Source organism: Hyla sarda, chromosome 2, assembly GCF_029499605.1.
Source record: "Hyla sarda isolate aHylSar1 chromosome 2, aHylSar1.hap1, whole genome shotgun sequence".
In the NCBI taxonomy this organism is placed as follows: domain Eukaryota; kingdom Metazoa; phylum Chordata; class Amphibia; order Anura; family Hylidae; genus Hyla; species Hyla sarda.
In genome coordinates this window covers 68,109,292-68,131,882 of record NC_079190.1, presented here as the reverse complement: position 1 = coordinate 68,131,882, position 22,591 = coordinate 68,109,292, and the positions used below count along the sequence as shown (strand labels likewise).

The window sequence follows — 22,591 nt, the reverse complement described above, 5'->3', positions numbered from 1 at the left end:
TCTCAGTACAGAGACACACAGGTAGCAGCTGCAGGGACAAGACCGTATTCTGAACAGTGGAGGGACCCCTAGTGGTAAGAAGTATAGAGCAGTTTTCACCCAAAAATATACACATTTTTTAACCAATGTATATCATAAATATACATAGAATGGTATTCACTACATTGCAAAGTTTTAGGAAGGGAGCCCATCTGGAGTGCACAAAGGGACCGATCTGCAATCTTCTAAAGGGGTGCTCCACTGGAAAACATTTCTTTTAAATCAACTGGTGCCAGAAAGTTAAACAAATTTGTAAATTATGTCTATCAAAAAATCTTAATCCTTCCAGTACTTATCAGCTTCTGTATGCTCCACAGGAAGTTATTTTCTTTTTTAATTTCCTTTCTGCCTGACCACAGTACTCTCTGCTGACACCTCTGTCCATTTTAGGAACTGTCCAGTGTAGAATCAAATCCCCTTAGCAAACCTCTCTTGCTCTGGACAGTTCCTGACATGGACAGAGGTGTCAGCAGAGAGCACTTGTGGTCAGACAGAAAGGAAATTCAAAAAGAAAAGAACTTCCTATGGGCCATACAGCACCTGATAAGTACTGGAAGGATTAATATTTCTTGATAGAAGTAATTTACAAATCTGTTTAACTGTCCGGCACCAGTTGATTTAAAAGAATATGTTTTCCAGTGGAGTACCCATTTAATTTTATGCAGAGAATATAGCAACACTGAAGTGCTCCAATCTAAAGGGTAGGATAGCAACCCTATTAGTGTATGGTAACAGTGAAAGGAATATGACACAATACACATACAAGTTTCTTTATTAAAATCATACACTATACAATGTGAGATGCGGGGGTGGGTAATATTTAGGACAGAAGGGTCTGCACTTGCTGTGGAGATCTTTGGAGAATAGTTGTGGGTTCCCGGTAACTGTTAGCAGGATCCATAACGGCATCGTACAATTCCCTGTAAGCTCTGCAGACCAGCTCAGTGGACTGTTTAATGATCTGTTCTCTGATAAAAGAAAGACGAGAGAAAAGTTTAGGATTTAGATCAGGTCCCCTAGTTGTACATGCACATCCAAAAGTGCATGTGTTACAATAGTTTCAATAATTCTCAAATATTTGCATCAGTCATAAAACCACAAAGATAAAAGGTGTATAAGCGTATTGTGTCTGGCAATTATTTATGATGCGCCCTCATTACTTGTACAGTAGCAGATTCAAAACAGGTTTTCTAATATTTACAAACAACCATAACAACAGTGCCATCTGCAGGCCTCATCAGGTACTACCCCCTCCACTGTTGAACTTTGTCTCTTGCTATGAATGGTAAAAATGCTAGGTTGAGAAATCCCTTAAATAAATGTGCATTATGTTTTCAGTCGTTGGGAGTTATGTTTACGGTCAGATGTGTATAGGAGGGCACCTGAATGGATTAACTAACCTTGATCAACAATGAAAAATGGGGAGATTGTGACCTTCAGTTTGAAATAAGGAAAATTATGGAAAAACTATATCATAAAAACAATAAATATAAAATGCAAGCACATGCAACAAATATATACTGCGTGAACCAACAGAGCTTATAAATATTAGTATGGCTACTAAGGTCTATCATGATACGTCCACACCGGTAAAAAGAGAAATATGCAGCATTCCCACCCCAAAATCCACAGCTGAAAATGTGCGCCAATTGTGAAGTTGTGTGAATTATTGCAGACTTTGACTTCCCTATTGAAGTCACTGCATTAACCCCACAATGGATCCATAGTTACACTTTTGCAACCAACCATTTTCAGGTCTGCCCCCAGCATGCCTCAAAAGAATACCAGCTGAGACAAGAGTGCAAAATATTGATAACCACACCCGTTTGCGATGACAGTATCAGTATGCTTTGAAGTATGGGAGGAAACCCACGCATACACAGACAGAACATGGGATTTTAAACCTAGGACCCCAGTGCTGCAGGGCAACAGTGTTAACCACTGAGCCACCGTGCTACCCATTTAGCTGCATGATGGTGTGGACTTTACTTCTGAGACAAACAAGGGGTGGAAGTGAGCGCCGGGGAGTAGAACAGGTAATATCCGTTCAGCTCCCTGGATAACCCCTTTATCCACGCTATATCCCTTCACAATAGATATTTCATTCACAAATATCCGAGCAGAACCTGCAGCAGACCACTGGATTTTCACTTTCTATGCCTCAATTTTGCCTTGGTTTTGAAAACTAAATGTGCCCCACTTAATGGGGTTAATCTGTTTATCTATTTACTGAATGTATCATAATTGTATTACCCAATTGGGAAATTACAGCTATTATTATTATATTTGTCTAGATCTAATATTCACAAGGATATAGATACATAAGTCACAAAAACCTAATTACATAATCATCTTAACTTTTTGTACGATACTGAATCACCCTTTGTCGTCTCATTCTTTGGCACCAGAGGAGACATTAATTCTCAGATACTTCTTATTGGTGCAGGGGCAGCACTTCATTACTAACACACGCACTGCAGGTAAATGAATGAGTCCTTTCTAATGTGTCATGTAGTTACAATAACTCATACTGCATCTACTGTATTGTTCTAATGCTTACAGTGAATCTAAGGCATTTCTTTGCATGTCCTTCAAGTCAAAGTAACCTTTCAGCCTCTTCTGGAAGTCTCAACAATCACACCGCAAGTCTGCTAATATCTGATACAACTCACAACCACACAGCAATAAAAAAAAAAGCAAGCCGACTAGTCTATAAACACCCCAAATTGTTTATACTTAAACTACATTTACCCCCGACACTGTTTTAATGCAAAACACCAGACAACAAATACAGACTATAAATTGGAGAAGTAGGAGTATTAAGTGGTATTATGGGTAAAGTTCTAAGAACTCACACTGCGTCAATAACATAACAGCTCAATTAGATAACAAGAATTCACTTCAACTGTGCTATCTGTGAAAAAGAAAGGATTTAAGCGCGGGGATCAGAAATGTCTCTTACAGATATGTAACTGCTCTGATATCGGTTTGTGGGCTTAAGAATCTCAGACATCTCGTTCGGTAGAATTATTTACGGTATGCATTTACTGATCATCTGTATTCTCATATAGGAAGCTAAGGGATATAGAAGAGCATGGCCGGGGTTGTGTCCTTTTCCTGGACCCACGTCACTTCCAGCTGACACAATCTCAGCTGTTACCCAAACTGCACACGTGCGAGCACATCCCCCCCCCCCCCCATCCCTGCGCAAGTCCAGCAAAATAATAAACTTCGTAGGCCCAAGCAAGAGATCGCAGAGCCATGGCAGAAACATGGCAACCAGTTCCGGCAAAACTGGACGACAACTGAGGAATTGGGAGAATCCCTGCAAGGGGTCTTAAATCTGTCATCTAAGACAAAGGGACTTAATTATGCCCCTACTAACAGTTTTGATGTATTTTCGTCTATATGTGAAGTAAATACGTTTATGTGCAATTTGACTGTTAGGAAACATTTTTTGTAGTCTTCCTCTGCACCAGTGACAACAGTTAAGAATACTATTGTGAGTATAAAAATATGGATTTCAGGGAACAACAGTTGTCATGCATTTTGAAAGAATTAAATGAAACCTATTCTAATGAAGTACGTAATAAACTAACCCGTTCCATCGTAACAGTAATCCATATTTTTATCCCATTCAAACCAGATCACATTGCATGGATCTTTTTCAGGAGTTTGTGGCATTAGGTTCCCGTGCCCACCAAACTTAAGCACACAGACACAATTTGACAAGAGGGGAGCTTAGCGGCCTAGACGAACTAAAAAAAAGACCAAAGTCTCATTAAAAGAATGTCTGACAAGGGAGAACTTGTTACAGTGTTGGATAAAATCATGTATATTAATCAAATTAAGGAGCTATTCAGCGATGTAAAAGCACATCTATGGTTTTACAAAACAATCCTACTTAGCCAATTATTCATGATTTTTCCAAACTATTACAAGAAGGTGTAGCATTAGGGATCCTGACAGAGAGCCAGAAAGATTACTTATTGGTTGATAACTCTGTAGTTCCTATACTGTACGCCTTACCCAAAACCCATGCAACCAATTGTGTCAAGTTGTTATCATTGTTGGAAAGAGCCTCACTTTGGCTCGACCAACTCCTACAGCCACTGGTGCAACGAGTACTTGGTTTTTTAAAGGGCTCCAAGGATGTTTTGTGTGACCTGGCTGATGTCTGGTGGGGTGCAGGTTGGAGCTGGGTCGCATGTGATGTCACCTGGCTCTATACCTGCATCCCCTGGACAGTAGACATGAAGGCTCTTGAGTTCCATCTACTCAAATATAGTGACTACTCCCCAGAATTGCGTGAACTTATGTTACACATGACTTGGTTCCTGATGTCGCACAACTTTTTAGTTTTCGATGGCGAGTATTATATACAAACCAGTGGCGTCTTGATGGGAACGGGCATTCGCCTTCACTTGCCAATCTTACAATGTCCTATTGGGAGGAATTATACATCTATTCCCCCAACAATCCTTTTTCAGCGGACATACAGTGGTACAGAATTTTTTTTTTATGTATATGTCTATAGTACAGGTACTACTACTCCCATCATGGAACAGTGTGTTCCATGCTGGGAGTAGTAGTACTACCTAAAAAATGAAAAAAATAGAGAGAAAAAAGTGAAATACACACTTTATTAAAAATAATAAAAATTTTGTTATGACATTTTTTTTTTTTTGTACCCAACAAATTTTGGGTACCAAAAAAAACTGCCAAGGTGCAATTTCCACACAAATGAGAAAATGCCAGAAAAAATGCCAGACGCAGGAAATTGCACTGGCGTTTTTTTAAGCGTTTTTTCATGTTTTTTTTTTTCCACCCAAAAAACGCAGCACAAAAACCAAGTAGAAACTTAGCCTTACAATTTCAATTTGAAATTTACATCTGAGGTTTATCATCATACAGTTCCATTCTTAGATCTTGGATTGTCTGCTGTTTACTGCAAACCTATTTCAGGTAACACTTTGTTGCGCGCAGACAGCAATCACCCACGGCACACAATTCAATCTATACCAACGCGTGAAATGACACGGATGAAACGTAACTGCACAAGCCATGAAGCGTACCAAAAATATAATGAAGATCTTAAAGTGGTATTCCAGGCAAAAACTTTTTTTTTTATATATCAACTGGCTCCAGAAAGTTAAACAGATTTGTAAATTATTTCTATTAAAAAAATCTTAATTCTTCCAATAGTTATTAGCTTCTGAAGTTGAGTTGTTGTTTTCTGTCTAACTGCTCTCTGATGACTCACATCCCGGGAGCTGTGCAGTTCCTATGGGGATATTCTCCCATAATGCACGGGACGTGACATCATCATTGAGCATCAGACAGAAAACTTCAGAAGCTAATAACTATTGGAAGGATTAAGATTTTTTAATAGAAGTAATTTACAAATCTGTTTAACTTTCCGGAGCCAGTTGATATATATATATATATATATATATATATAAATAAAAAGGTTTTGGCTGGAATACCCCTTTAAATACTGCCTTCAGAGTAGAGGATATTCCAATTTTTTCCCCTCAAACGTGCAGAACGTATTGTTGCAAACAAAAATTGTGTTGAATTCTAAAAGCACGTAGTAATTTAAAATAGTAGAATGGACAGCAAACCATTACTAGCACTAACCTTTTCCCCTCAGTTTCAGGAAGCCAAAAATATTGTCAGGAGACACCTACATGTGCTGAATCAAGATCCAATATTGTCAAAAATACAGGCAGAAGGGTGTGCTATAGTAGTAAAAAAAAGCTGTTACGCTGGGTGATCTGTTATCACTTAGTGAAGTTAAATCTAAAACGTTAACATCTCGTACGTGGCTGCATTGTAGCAGCTTTCACAAATGTGGCTCCAATCCTTGCAAAACATGCAATTTTGTCAGAGTAGGCAACACCTTCACAGATACAGCCAAAAGTCGTAATTTCAATATCAAACAATTTCTAAATTGTAATTCCACCAATGTAGTCTATGTCATTGAATGCTCCGGATGCAATCTTAAGTATGTAGGATGCACGAAAAGTAGATTGAAGACGCGCATTCTGGAGCATCTCAGTGACAGGCACAGGCTTCAGACGCAATAGATCAGGAGCCTCCATTCATTTAAGAGGGGTACACCACTGTTCACACAGCGCATTTAGGGCTTATGCCATTGAAAAAGTCACCACTGGCATGAAAGGGGGCGATTCTCATAGAAAATGATTGAATAGAGAAGCCTATTGGCAGTTTATGCTGAATACCCCTGCCCCCATAGGTCTTAATCTAAGACAGGAACTTTTGTTTCATTACTAATGATTTAGATGTCTTTTTGACTTTGGCATTCAACTCCCTTGCTCCACACTGTGTGTTCATATATGGATTTGAATACAGCCTTTATAGCAGTATGGGTGCTATATTCATTGTTGCCTAGGGCAACTACATATATTTTACATTTGTATCTACATTATTTATACTGGATTTATAATATATGGCACTTACCGTATTTTTCGCCGTATAAGACGCACTTTTTCTTCCCCAAAACTGGGGGGAAAAGTCGGTGCGTCTTATACGGCGAATACACCCCTATCGCGGCGGTCCCTGCGGCCATCAACGGCCGGGACCCGCGGCTAATACAGGACATCACCGATCGCGGTGATGCCCTGTATTAACCCTTCAGACGAGGCGATCAAAGCTGACCGCCGCGTCTGAAGGGAAAGTGACACTAACCCGGCTGTTCAGTAGGGCTGTTCGGGACCGCCGCGATTTCACCGCGGCGGTCCCGAACAGCCCGACTGAATAGCCGGGTTAGTGCTTACAGGACACCGGGAGGGACCTTACCTGCCTCCTCGGTGTCTTCTCCGTTCAGGGATCCTCTGTATGGCCGGCGCTCTCCTTCCTCGTCATCAAGTCGTCGTGTACGTGATGGCGGCGACGGAGAGCGAGGATACCCGGCCGGCAGCAGAGAAGCTCCGGAGCGACGGGGACGCGGCGACAGCGATGGAGCGACATCCAGGGCAGCGGTGACGGGTCCGGAGCGGCGGGGACACGTGAGTATTACCTCCTATGCAGTGGTCTTCAATCTGCGGACCTCCAGATGTTGCAAAACTATAACTCCCAGCATGCCCGGACAGCCAACGGCTGTCCGGGCATGCTGGGAGTTGTAGTTTTGCAACATCTGGAGGTCCGCAGGTTGAAGACCACTATTGGGTTCAAAATCTTAAATTTTTTAGATTTTGCACCTAAAAATTGGGTGCGTCTTATACGCCGGTGCGTCCTATAGGACGAAAAATACGGTATATATCATATTCTTGAACATATAGGGGGAGATTTATCAAAACCTGTCTAGAGAAAATTTGCTGAGTTTCCCAAAGCAACCAATCAGATCACTTCTTTCATTTTTAAAAAGGTCTCTGAAAAATGAAAGAAGCGATCTGATTGGTTGCTATGGGCAACTCAGCAACTTTACCTCTGGACAGGTTTTGATAAATCTCTCCCCATAGTGAGTATGCACATTTTACACCATTCATTTTGCTGTATTCCACCTCATACCGCATATGACTGCACAATGTGTACTGGTGCTAATGTGAAGTGCAAATATTTGACTGCTGAGGACTTGGAAACGGGGGCGTATGGGTACACCCTGCGTCCTAATTTAGCTTGTACAGTAGTGGCATGGTTAAACAGTTCAGTAGGGCATGTTAGCAAAGTTCATAATGTTCTAATTACATTGTTTTCCTTTCTCTTTTATGTATTTTTTGCCATTTGTCTCCTTTGCTCAAGACTTCTCAAGGATCTATAATCATCGAGTGACAGGAAATGTGTTCAGTCGGGTCTTCTGTCTCACTGCGTCAAAACTGAGGGTGCAACACAATTTGCACCAAAATAGTAAATACAGTAAAAATAGCAAGGAAAAGTAATTAAACTAAAAAAAGAAAACAACTTTAATAGTAAACCAGGGTCATTGTGTGTCTGCTGGCTCTTTGTGTAAATAGTGAGACACTTTACTGTATTAACTACAAGCAGCTATAGTCTACTTTAGCAGATGAACCCTTAACAAGCAGATGTATCCTTCTCCTTTAGCTGGGCTGCTTATTACACAGAGAAATCTTACTACATGACTATTACAACAACAACAAAAATCTGTATGTAATGAGGTTTTTGGCTGATTTGCATTATACTGCTCACCGAGATGCACTATGAATGCATCAGTAGGTGCATTAATGAGATAAATAGTAAATACATGCCAGAAGAGTATGACAACACATACTCTAACCCGTGCCAGTATGTGCTAGTTATTTCTGAAGGTATATTATTATTATTATGTGCATTTCAAAAGCAGAAGAGGCTATAGCATGGGCCCTGGTCATGAGTGCACACTGCTGCCCCATTCATTGCCTATAGGGATGTTCAAAACAGCTGAGCACTATCCTGTGGATAGGGGATAAGGATGGCGGGACACCCATTTTATCCTTTTAAAGGAAAACCGTTTTATATTATAACATCTCATGGATCGTGTCTAAATCTTATTCCATTAGAATTTCACAGAAAATGCAGACAGACTGTGATTTTATGTCCTTCAAACAAAAAAGGCTATACTTCAGAAAAAAATTTTAATGGCACCCCAGCATATATACCCATGGTACACAGCTAAAACGTGAAGTAAACAGCCCCTAAGCAAAGGGGTATTCTGGTGAAAAACATTATTTTTTTTTTTTTTTTTTAATCAACTGGTGCCAGAAAGTTAAACAGATCTGTAAATTACTTCTATTAAAAAATCTTAATCCTTCCAGTACTTATTAGCTGCTGAATACTACAGAGGAAATTATTTTCTTTTTGGAACACAGAGCTGTCTGCTGACATCATAAGCACAATGCTCTCTGCTGACATCTCTGTCCATTTTAAGAACTGTCCAGAGTAAGAGAAAATCCCCATAGACAAAATATGCTGCTCTGGACAGCTCCTAAAATGGACAGAGATGTCAGCAGAGAGCACTGTGCTTGTGATTCAGCAGAAAGCACAGTGTTCGAAAAAGATAAGAATTTCCTCTGTAGTATTCAGCAGCTAATAAGTAGTGGAAGGATTAAGATGTTTTAATAGAAGTAATTTACAAAGCTGTTTAACTTTCTGGCACCATTTGATTTAAAAAAATAAATAAATAAAAAAAATAAAAAAACTATGTAGGTGTTGCCCCTGGCTGGAATTAAGCCAGTGCAGTAACACAACGGTACTAACCAGGAGTTGTTTTTCAAAACACAATGGCAACTGCACAGGATTATGGATCTTAAATGTCCAAAACTATTTGTGGTGCCATACGTATGTATTACAGAAGAACACATGAAAACATCCTTAAAAATTAAGCAACAATATATTGCAAAATTTTAAATATTATGTTGTCACCATGACTGTTCTTTAGAGCGCAAAATTTAGCCAGCTGCACACGATTCAGTCGTGAACCAGTCATGTTCATAAAGGCGGTGAAGTCTGAACGTCAGCTCCTATACGAAGAGGGAGAATTAAATTACCCAGCTCTAAAGCTGAGCGCTCTCCTCTCCAGCTATGCTGCTAAACATGAGCGATTATCCTTTGAACAATGCTTTCAAACCATATACGTCTTTATTTCCCACTGGATCAATTGGCGATGCCTATTAAGCCATGCCGAGCCACTCAATCCATTAAGCAGCATGGAGCTCTGCTGAGTACATGAGCTTCAAAGGTTGCAGAGTGGGCTGGATGCTTTACTAACTAATAGACCAGGCCAGTTCTAGGGGCAAAAAAAAAAGACGTCTTAATATGAAAGAAAATAATAATAATAATAATGTGAGTTAAAGGAAAATTAACATTTCATTTACTGTCAAGTCCCTTTAGAACTTGTGTATTCTACAAATTCCCAGGCACAGAAGATTCATCTTGTGTTTGACTTGCGCAGGGAACAGAACATGAAAATTTTAACGGCAAGTAAATAGAAAAGTGTCTTATAATAACATAACAAAATGTATTAAAAGTTTAGTTTGGCGATAGGTACTTTTCAGAAAAGCCCTCATCGGAAGTCCTTAGTGGAGAAAGCAGCTATAACAATTACAACAGCGCAGGTGCAGATCAAACCCTACCAAAACATATCAGCATCCAACAAACTGCCAAAGAAGGTCCTACCCCGCAAGTGCCACAATCTGACAGGAGGACAGGGAACAAGTATTTAGAGAGACTTTTTTAGATCGCTCTGCTTAGTGATTTCATATTCATGCATATGATATGGAATAGTGCACAGAGGACTTTTAGTGTAATCCATCTTTTTTACACAGTGTAATCCATCTAACATAAACTTGGATTACACAAGATACTATACAAACACCTAATGATATCCATTTATTCAGCACATGAAGAGATTTTGAAGGACCTCCTATGCTCACCACACAACACATGACGATATGCACTTTTTCTGGATAACTTTGAACTGCAAACATTTATTTTCATGAAATTGTGGATGGTTTTATATTCTTGTGGCTTTTTTTGGGAAGAACGAGTATTGTTATTAATTCATCTTCTATAATTATTTCATAGGTCTCATACATTTTTTAAATGATGTATTTTTTATGAGTATTTAATACATTTTATGCATTTTCTATGGATTTATTACTAACAAGTTTATTACTAACAAGTTTATTTATTAGTGTACAGTATATTTTTTGCATGAAAGATATGTACTTTAACTTGTGTACTCTGCTACCTACTAGAACACAGATTGGGCCTATATACTGCATTATACAGGATAGAGGTTGTTTTTTGTTTTGTTTTTAGAAACATTCCCATTATGTTAGGTATAAAAATATATTCTCCTATGCCTCTGGTGAACTTCTACTTTCTTCCTCCAGGTGCCCTGTGGTCAGTAAGTCTGCTGTCGCATGGCGGGGGCATAGCTGTGACATCACGAGCCCTGGCGCCCGCACCGCTCCGAACGCTGAGGCAGTGGAGTACCCCTTTAAGCACTCGTGCAATTTTTTTTTTTTTTTTGGACACAAAGCTAACTCACCAGCAATATTCCTGTGTACTTTGAATTATGCCAGTTTAGTTGGATCTATACATATTAAGTAGTTTATTTCTGTAGGTGGGTCATGTGGTCCCTACTCAGACCCACAGTACTTTACATGCTTTTCTGTGTAACCGGAGATCAGTCTCTCCTGTGAAGCAGACAACTTCTAGTGAACCAATGAGATCCCTCATGGCAGCACTCAGCCCCTTCCAAGGCACATAAAGCAGTGATATGGTAGATAAGTACATAAAACTATTAGCTGCAGAGTTACAAACTACCCCTACTCAAAATATCTGTCTCTGCCTTCTGAAAAATCTTCTGTGTGAGATGCAGTTTGACACTTCCCAGTCTCCTGATATTAGGAAAAACCTATCACAAAAAGCTGCACCACCCAAGAATACACGGATACTCAATAGTAGAGCCCTGCGCAGGACTGTTGTCTTAATCCTGCTCCCTATGAATTTTGACCATTACTGTTCGCTCTTGCAACGTGTGTTCCACTCTCGCACAGTGTGTGTCCAATCCCGCCTGCTCCCGCAAACATTCTTAAAGTTGTCTGTTGCCTAGTTGTAAAGTGAGTTGCAGGCAGCTTAACGCTATCTACCAGCTTTTCCAGGCTCCTAAATGGCACATCTGCCTAGTACTGCAAGCAACATGGCTGCCAGTAATTTCCAAGGACAATTACATGAGTTCGGAAGTGTGCCTGCATATAAACTGATACAGCTATAAGCAGATATGCCATTCAGGAGCATAGAAAAGCTAGGTGAGAATGTCTTACACAGATTTACCATGTTCCACACTGGCATTTCTGCTTCAAGCTGTACACAAACAAATAACTCAAATAATAGTTCCTGTAATGGTGCCACTAGTATCTGTGGCTAACTGGCCATGTGGATATTGGCAAATTAGTCATTCAGGAGCTGGGAAAGCTGTGTGTGACAGTCATACATTGTAATGGCTCATGACCCTGTAACCATTACAGGGTCTGACTATCATACACTGCTATAAGCAGATATGCCATTCAGGAGAATGAAAAAGCTGGGTGAGACACTCTCACCTAGCTTTTCTATGCTCCTGAAAGGCATATTTGTCCCGTTAGGTACTATAGAAAAGTCAAAGGGCACTGGAGGGCACTAACTTTGCACAGAGCACTGGTGGTGAGTTTAAGGAGGATGTGCGTACCCGCTCCTACTGATGGAATTCCTTCTATTCCTATCCTTTAGGGCCGTGGTGCGTGCGTGAAGTACACTTACAACGGGGAGGAGTCGGCAAGTGTCGGATATTATAGTCTGCACACGGCAAGACTATCTAGTGTCTCTTCCTAAATGAGTTTCACTGTGCTCTGGTGGGAGAGATAAAATGAGAAAAAATGGCTTGGTGTTTTTGCCAGAACATATAACAGACAGAGGGGTCTTCCATGTGGTGTGGGAATGCGCAGGATTACAGGGATCCACAGGTATAGTCTGTGACCTCATATCTAATACCGTCCACAACTACTTTAGTGGGTCTGAGGGATCCAAATCCCTATGCAGTCCTCTATTCTACAGTGAGAGTTAGGAGTCACTTGCTCCACTTGACACGTGCAAATGCAGTGATTAGACACCCCCCCATCTCAGAGGCATGATGGGAAATGTAGGCTGAATTAGGAGAGTCATATCAGAAGGGAAAAAGAAACCACAACAGACAAACCATAAATGGCACAGGAACTAGAATAGGCATACACAAGGCATACCAAAACCTTCACATTATTTTCTTATATCTCTATGCAAGCTACAGCGCTCGGCACTGCACTACCAGCAGGTAACTCCATTTATCTTCCTAAGCGGCTCTGACAACAGCCAAAAAAAAAAAAAAACCCTTGTTACTCAGGTGCTCAATTCAGAAAATAGCCCATGCATGTATACGAGAGTAGATGAATGGCACTCACCAGTCTTCAGTGGGTATAACGTAGCGCTTTATTCAGAAAAGGTGCATGTGTGCATACAAACACAGGGAGAGTATGGACGCTGTCCACAGCGGTGATAGCTATTTTGTGCGTTCGCATACATACATGGACTATTTTCTTATAATAGCCTTTCTTATACTGTCACATGCTACACCAGGTATAGGCAACCTTCGGCACTGCAGATGTTTTGGACTACATCTCCCATGATGCTCTTTCATCCAAAATGCTGCCAAAGCATCAAGGGAGAAGTAGTCCAAAACATCTGCTGTGCTGAAGGTTAGTTAAAGAGGCTTTTCAACTACTTATCGCTGAGGGTCTGACTGCCAGAACACTCAATGATCTTACAAATAAAGGTGTTGCAGCACAAGAACAGCCCTTATGCTCCTTTATACAGTAATGTTTCTTGCACAGCAACTTTTCCAAAGTGTACAGGGATTTTCAGCATAGCCCTATTTCTATGGAGCTATGTTGCAGTTCCCTGTTAAAATGTTGGCTGTGAGCAATATGGGGGGGGGGGGGGATTTATTAAAACTTGTCCAGAGGAAAGTTACCCAGTTGCCCATAGCAACCAATCAGCTCACTTCTTTCATTTTCAACAAGGCCTCTGCAAAATGAAAGAAGCGATCTGATTGGTTGCTATGGGAAACTGGGCAACTTTTCCTTTGCACAGGTTTCGATAAATCTCCCCCTATATGTTATGGCACATCCATATATTCCAAGATGAGATAACCCTCTTAAAAATCCAAATTCAAGAAGAAGTCCTCATCAAATAGAACCAGTTTTCAATAGGGGTTTCACATATTTCTTTTTTTGTATAGTTGTATATGGATTCATTCTTTTAGCCAATCAGACAAGAAAAACATGTTGCTTTACATACAGAATGCACATCCTCCCAAAATTCATGGGGTCAGTTCGGTGGGCCATTGGACCCGCAGTGCTACTAAACCTGTCTGACTTTGGGCCATGTCCAGGAGCATAATCTAAGTACCCTATAGGTCAGCGTTTTCCAACCAGGGTGCCTCCAGCTGTTGCAAAACTACATCTCCCAGCATGCCCGGACAGCCAACGGTGTTACACACCGTATGGAACGCTAGCCGACCTGCAGTGGCTGTGTTCCTTGGACATTTCTGTCACCTCTTAAGAATAAATCTGTATTCTGCACCAAGAAGTACGGGTGAGTGCGGTCTTTTCTCATAATTTACAAATCTGTTTAACTTTCTGGCACCAGTTGATTTAAAAAAAAAAAAAAAAAAAAAAGTTTTTCACCAGATTACCCCTTTAAAAGCTTGGTCTCCATAGCACACTCTTTTTATAAAAATATAATTTCTAAAAATTTTACTAAAATGTCACTTACTTCACTGTGGCACTTAGGAAGAAATTCAGCTGTGGCATTTGCAGATTGTCAGGAGCCCCCAGGTACCGATCAAATTGGACCTAAGGACAAGATATACTGTGAATTAAAATGAAAAATGTTCACATACACTGCAGTGACTGTATACTATATACATTTTGAAAATTGTTCATAAAAGCAAAAAGTATAAAATAGCTGTGACTGCTGGTATCTACTAAATGCAATTGTAAGCCAGCCTGTAGTTGGAGAGCCAACAACCTAGGACAGAGAGGTATCAAATATAGTCAGCAGTCCATGCTGATCTGATAGAGGAGAGCAGAAGAAGAGGTCTGTTTCATAGTGTTTGGCGCAGGTTTTGCAAAGATTACACCTGTGAAGAAATCTTGTTATGATCATGTCAAAGAACGTAAAAAGCAAAGATAAAGGAGCAGCCCAGTATAACAAAACGTGTTTCCTATCCGTGATTTCCCGATGGTGCCCCGACTCTCTGCACGTATGGAGTGTGTGGACCACAGCACGAAGCTGTGGCCAACGAGCCCCTTCAATGCATCTCTTTGGGAGAGCCTTACATACCCGAACGCTGTATCTCCGGCTCTCCCATAGAGATGCATGGAGGGGGCGTGGTGGCCACAGCATTCATGAGGAGAGCGGGCTGCCAGGCGGGGGATCCTATCGGACGGACCCCCCTGCGATCTGACACATCCTATATCCTGCGGATAGGGTATGAGTTTTGTTATAATGGATAACTCCTTTAAAGGGGTACTCCCCTGGAAAACGTTTTTTTTTATTTTTATTTTTTTTTATCAACTGGTGCCAGAAAGTTAAACAGATTTGTAAATTACTTCTATTAAGAAAATCTTAATCCTTCCAGTACTTTTTAGGGGCTATATACTACAGAAGAAATGCTTTTCTTTTTGGATTTCTCTGATGTCACGACCACAGTGCTCTCTGCTGACCTCTGCTGTCCATTTTTGGAACTGTCCAGAGCAGGAGAAAATCCCCATATCAAACTGCTCCGGACAGTTGCTAAAATGGACAGCAGAGGTCAGCAGAGAGCACTGTGGTCGTGACATCAGAGAAATCCAAAAACAAAAGCATTTCCTCTGTAGTATACAGCCCATAAAATGTATTGGAAGGATTAAGATTTTTTTAATAGAAGTAATTTACAAATCTTTTTAACTTTCTGGCACCAGCTGATTTAAAAAAAAAAAAAAAAAGTTTTGCACGGGAGTGCCCCTTTAAGGACTTACACACATTAGGATTTTTTATGGATAAAATGCATAGAAAAAGCTGAAGACATTGAATGAAGTATAAATCATACTCCATTCAAATCCAAAGATAAAGTAAAATTATTATATTATGTTTGCATTTTGTCCTGTACACTAGACAAGTATGCGACTTCACCTATCTCTGTGTATCTCTTTTAAGGGTAACTAACATGTAAAAGAACCTCTGATATGTCATAAGCACATTTCTGCAGTTTTAGTCAGTAGGTTCGGGTGCCATGACCCGCCAATAAAGAAAAGAGGTAAATGGCTTACGTCGTGCTCCTTCGGTTGTGATCAGCTCTATGTACATATACTTTCTATGGATCAGTATGCTGCTTTGCTGGCATGTCAGAGGACAGCTGAACATAACTAGTCACAGTTATGATTAGTGAAGTTTGGATGTTAAGGGTAGGGCTGGGCGGTATACCGGTTCATATCGAATAGCTAAATTTTTGTGCTGCACGATATGAATTTTAACCCATACCGCAATACCGGTTTGGCCCCTCCCCCTCAGGAATGAATGAATGAATCAGCCCAGTGCTGCGCTGTCCCCACATTGGGGAACTAATCATGTGACCCGCGAGCGCTGTTCTGCCCCCCCCCCCCCCAATTAATTATCAGCCCAGCGCTATCCCCATCAGGGTACTACTCACATGTCACCCGCATGCGCTGCCCTCCTCGTCCTGTTTGTTGCGGCCGCCGGCATTGACACTCTATACCAGTGGTCTCCAACCTGCGGACCTCCAGATGTTGCAAAACTACAACTCCCAGCATGCCCAGACAGCCGTTGGCTGTCCGGGCATGCTGGGAGTTGTAGTTTTGCAACATCTGGAGGTCTGCAGGTTGGAGACCACTGCTCTATACTGTGCGGTATCACTATGCCTGGGCTGCAAAAAATAAACAGAATAAACTTTAACTCACCTCCCGTTGGTCCGGTTCCGGCCTCACTCATTTCCTGGGGACGGGAACGTCGGACAGCCGTCAGCCTATCACCGGCCGCAGCGATGTTCCGCCTCGCCCGGTGATAGGCTGAGCCCACTGTCATGTAAGAAGCCGGCTTCTTACATGACAGTGGGCTCAGCCTATCACTGGCCGAGGCGGAACATCGCTGCGGCCGGTGATAGGCTGACAGCTCTCCGACGTTCCCGTCCCCAGCGTAAGGCCGACGTAGGTGAATTAAAGTTTATTTTGTTTACCTTTTGCAGCCCGGCAATAGGGATACCGCACAGTATAGAGTGTCAGCGCCGGCGGCCACAACAAACAGGACGAGGAGGGAAGCGCTTGCGGGTGAAATATGAGTATTTACCCCGATGGGAATGTGGGCAGATAGTTAATAAGGGGGGGGGGGGGGGGGGGATGGTGGGCTAGGAAATACCGTTATATACCGTGGAACCGCCAAAAGTTTAAAAAAAAACGTGATACACACATTTGGTCATACCGCCCAGCCCTCATTAAGGGGATCACTATGTTGTATGAAGATATATTCCTCCACTGTGAAGTTGTAGAAGGTATCTTAATCCTTTCATCCACCTCACTGTTATAGACACAGAGCTATGGTTCCACTTACAAATCTTCCCCCATAAACAAGTCCAAGACGGACAATTTCTCTAATGGTAGAGAGAGGGGCACATATGACATTTCAAAGGAGGTCTGTCACTTTAACACAGAACACTTGAACCATACGACATTGCCACCATAATTGTCAGAAAACAGCTTTCTCCATCTGTCATCTATGACAATGTGAAAAATATAATCTACCCATCATGCAAAGGTAAAGTAGAACAATGATGATGAACTATGTGGTGCAGAATTAGCTTGCTGGTTGAGATATTAACATATATGACTGAAGAGCCTCAACGAGTTGTCTGGAATGAGGAAATTACTTTCTTTTATTTGATCTCCACTAGTAAAAAAAAATAAAGTGCTATCTTACCTATTTTTTTATTTATTTTTTTTTTACTATAGTAATTTTTCGTAACTACACCCTAGGCCAAATCATTGGACAAATACCCAAATATAACTTAAAAAAAACACTCTAGGAAAAAAATGACATACTATGTAATGCCTAGTGCAGGGCTTAAAGGGGTATTCCAGGAAAAACACTTACACATATATATATATATATATATATATATATATATATATATATATATATATATGCGGTAACAAGCTACAGGAAAAAATATCCGCACTCACCGCGAGGATCGCGACCAAAAGCTCCTACATGGAGATGCCGTTGGAACCGGGAGGTATCTGGTGCATAGCGTTCAGAAGGCGATCACCGTCAATTTCGCGCACGAGCGCTTCTTCAGGCCCATCTTGTGCTCAAAATTGCCGGTGAACGCCTTCTGAAGGCTATGCACCAGATATCTCCCGGTTCCAACGGCGTCTCCATGTAGGAGCTTTTGGTCGCGGTGAGTGCGGATATTTTTTCTTCTAACTTGTTACCTCCCGTATTGAAACTGTTACTCCTTTTGTTTATCCTAGCACCTCCGCTGCACCACTGACTTTGTTTGGCCTCCGTATATGCTACATCAGTATTCCTAGATCATCTAACCACCACACTGTGCTAATAGTAGCCACCTCTATATTGTTGCTTACACTCATATATATATATATATACATATATATATATATATATATAAATCTCAACTGGCTCCAGAAAGTTAAACAGATTTGTAAATTACTTCTATTAAAAAATCTTAATCCTTTCAGTACTTATGAGCGAATGACGTTGAGTTGTTCTTTTCGGGTATAAGTTGTCTCTGATGACACGTGTCTTAGGAACCGCCCAGTTTAGAAGCAAATCCCCATAGCAAACCTCTTCTACTCTGTGCAGTTCCCGAGACAAGCAGAGACGTCAGCAGAGAGCACTGTTGCCAGGCAGAAAACAACAACTCAACTTCAGCAGCTGATAATTATTGAAAGGATTAAGATTTTTTAATAGAAGTAATTTACAAATCTGTTTAACTTTCTGGAGCCAGTTGAGATTATATATATATATATATATATATATATGAGTGTAAGCAACAATATAGAGGTGGCTACTATTAGCACAGTGTGGTGGTTAGATGATCTAGGAATACTGATGTAGCATATACGGAGGCCAAACAAAGTCAGTGGTGCAGTGGAGGTGCTAGGATAAACAAAAGGAGTAACAGTTTCAATACGGGAGGTAACAAGCTACAAGAATAAATATCCGCACTCACCGCGACCAAAAGCTCAGATATGGAGACGCCGTTGGAACCGGGAGGTATCTGGTGCATAGCCTTCAGAAGGCGATCACCGGCAATTTTGCGCACAAGATGGGCCTGAAGAAGCGCTCGTGTGCGAAATTGACAGTGATCGCCTTCTGAACGCTATGCACCAGATACCTCCCGGTTCCAACAGCATCTCCATGTAGGAGCTTTTGGTCGCGATCCTCGTGGCGAGTGCGGATATTTTTTCTTGTAGCTTGTTACCGCCCATATATATATATATATATATATATATATATATATATATATATATATATATATGTGTAAGTGTTTTTCCTGGAATACCCCTTTAAAAGGGTACTCTGCCCCTAGACATCTTATCCCCTATCAAAAGGATAGGTGATAAGATGTATGATCGCGGGGGTCCTGCCGCTGGGGCCCCCCCACAATCTCTCCTGCAGCACCCGCTTGTCAGCAGCTGCACGGAGCGATCTTCGCTCCGTGCAGCTGATGACAAGCGGGTGCTGCAGGAGAGATTGCGGGGGTCCCCAAAGGCGGGACCACCGCGATCAGACATCTTATCCCCTATCCTTTTGGTAGGGGATAAAATGTCTAGGGGCGGAGAACCCCTTTAAGGTAGCACTGAATGACACCAAAGTTATGCACTACCGCTTCATGCTTCACATAAGGCAAAACAAAACATATCAGTTTTTCCTGAAGTTTTCCTATAAAACAACCACTATAGAAGGAATAGTTGTTAAAAAAAAGCAATACAGCATAAAATGGTTTGCAGTCTCAGAAGAACCTTTTTTTTGCCCTCTGGGCTTGTTACTGCAGAAGAGGAGGGTGAAATAATTATACAGCAATACACAGTAGGTGAGAGGGTTAGTGGTTACCACTACAGAAGCTACATATAGAGCTGGCACCAGCAGCTGCTCCAGTGTCTAGACAGAATTAATGTGCTTCTATGTCAAGGAGCCATGTTCCCCCTCCACTGCAGACAAATTCTATTTAGACATGAAGCCTAAAGAGTCACAGAATTACACGTGTACACCTATCACACATTACAAGATGAAGGAGTATGAGGGACAAGGAGGCAAAGCAGTGCATTAGGAATGGCTGATGGGCATATTACAGGTATGACGCAGGTTCAACAATGACAGTATTTATATCCTGGTAAACTTATAATTATATGTTGGTTACAAAACAAAATACATCCCCAGCATAAATAAACCAGGGTTCCAAATTTACACATGCCCTCATAGTGAAGTTACTTAGATACAAAGTTGAAGCAAAGTTCATTTAAGTTAAACTCCAAACTAAAATAATGATCACACAGTATAAAGCCTACAATGCCTATTTCAAATACTACTGTATATTTTTATATTATTATTAAAGGGGTTCTCCAGTGCTTAGACATCTTATCCCCTATCCAAAGGATAGGGGATAAGATGCCTGATCGCGGGAGTCCCCTCCCGTAGGCTTGCATTGAGGGGCGGAGTGTGACATCACATGGGGGCGTGAAGTCACACGCCGCCCGCCCTGTAGTCGCCGGTAATCAGTCCCGGAGCAAACACGCTCCGGGGACTGATTACAAACGAGGTGCCGCGTGTAAGATCACGGGGGACCCCCGCGGCGGGACTCCCGCGATCAGGCATCTTATCCCCTATCCTTTGGATAGGGGATAAGATGTGTAAGCACCGGAGTACACCTTTAAAGGAACAGGAAAATAATGTTTTTGCTTGACATGTAATGCTAACTCTCAGACCCTTTCTCTGCACCAAGCTGTCTGTCTGACCACAATATATAGGGCTCATTCCCTCCTAGTCTCTGGGCTATACTAGAGTGCGGACTGAGCTTTTATTCTGGGTTTGATCCTGTGTTAGTTATACATCTAACGATTTACATTCTTTATAGCATTTTGGATATTTAGCATTGTGTACTATTTAAATTATTATTTAACCCCTTAAGGACTCAGCCCATTTTGGCCTTAAGGACTCAGACAATTAAATTTTTACGTTTTCATTTTTTCCTCCTCGCCTTCTAAAAATCATAACTCTTTTATATTTTCATCCACAGACTAGTATGAGGGCTTGTTTTTTGCGCGACCAGTTGTCCGTTGTAATGACATCACTCATTATATCATAAAATGTATGGCGCAACCAAAAAACACTATTTTTGTGGGGAAATTAAAACGAAAAACGCAATTTTGCTAATTTTGGAAGGTTTTGTTTTCACGCCGTACAATTTATGGTAAAAATGACATGTGTTCTTTATTCTGAGGGTCAATACGATTAAAATGATACCCATTATTACATACTTTTATATTATTGTTGCGCTTAAAAAAAATCACAAACTTTTTAACCAAATTAGTACGTTTATAATCCCTTTATTTTGATGACCTCTAACTTTTTTATTTTTCCGTATAAGTGGCGGTATGGGGGCTCATTTTTTGCGCCATGATCTGTGCTTTTTTTTGATACCACATTTGCATATAAAAAACTTTTAATACATTTTTTATAATTTTTTTTTTAATAAAATGTATTAAAAAAGTAGGAATTTTGGACTTTTTTTTTTTCGTTCACGCCGTTCACCGTACGGGATCAATAACATTTTATTATAATAGTTCGGACATTTACGCACGCGGCGATACCAAATATGTCTGTAAAAAATGTTTTTTACGCTTTTTGGGGGTAAAATAGGAAAAAACGGACGTTTTACTTTTTTATTGGGGGAGGGGATTTTTCACTTTTTTTTACTTTTACATTTTTTAACATTTTTTTTTACACTTGAATAGTCCCCATAGGGGACTATTCATAGCAATACCATGATTGCTAATACTGATCTGTTCTATGCATAGGACATAGAACAGATCAGTATTATCGGTCATCTTCTGCTCTGGTCTGCTCGATCACAGACCAGAGCAGGAGATGCCGGGAGCCGCACGGAGGAAGGAGAGGGGACCTCCATGCGGCGTTATGAATGATCGGATCCCCGCAGCAGCGCTGCGGGCGATCCGATCGTTCATTTAAATCGCGAACTGCCGCAGATGCCGGGATCTGTATTGATCCCGGCACCTGAGGGGTTAATGGCGGACGCCCGCGAGATCGCGGGCGTCGGCCATTGCCGGCGGGTCCCTGGCTGCGATCAGCAGCCGGGATCAGCCGCGCATGACACGGGCATCGCTCCGATGCCCGCGGTTATGCTTGGGACGTAAATGTACGTCCTGGTGCGTTAAGTACCACCTCACCAGGACGTACATTTACGTCCTGCGTCCTTAAGGGGTTAAAGGGGTATTCCAGGGAAATTTTTTTTTTTTATATCAACTGGTTCCAGAAAGTTAAACAGATTTGTAAATGACTTCTATTAAAAAATATTAATCCTTTCAATAATTATCAGCTGCTGAAGTTGAGTTGTTGTTTTCTGTCTGGCAACAGTGCTCTCTGCTGACATCTCTGCTTGTCTCGGGAACTGCACAGAGTAGAAGAGGTTTGCTATGGGGATTTGCTTCTAAACTGGGCGGTTCTTGAGACACATGTCATCAGAGATCATTTAGACAGAAAATAACTCAACTTCAGCAGCTCATAAGTACTGAAAGAATTGAGATTTTTTTTTATAGAAGTTATTGTTTAACTTTCTGGAGCCAGTTGATATATAAAACAAAGTTTTTCCTGGAATACCCCTTTAAAGTCTTCCAACATAGGTCTGGGATTTTTTGTGCACAGTATATAGTCCTGTGCTTTTGTGTTATTGTGTGTTTTAAAAATGATTTGTAAAATA

General features: G+C 41.1%; 1 protein-coding gene across 1 annotated transcript in view; it reads right to left on the bottom strand.

Moving 5' to 3' along the window:
* Nucleotides 1–795: 795 nt before the first annotated feature.
* The window catches only part of COG6 (component of oligomeric golgi complex 6), a gene marked incomplete in the record, with an annotated part of 135,025 nt that continues 113,229 nt past the window's right edge, over nt 796–22,591 (bottom strand). Inside the window, 2 exon segments of the mRNA XM_056561982.1 lie at nt 796–1,007; nt 14,350–14,429. Of these exon segments, the coding sequence (XP_056417957.1) occupies nt 860–1,007; nt 14,350–14,429 (228 nt within the window).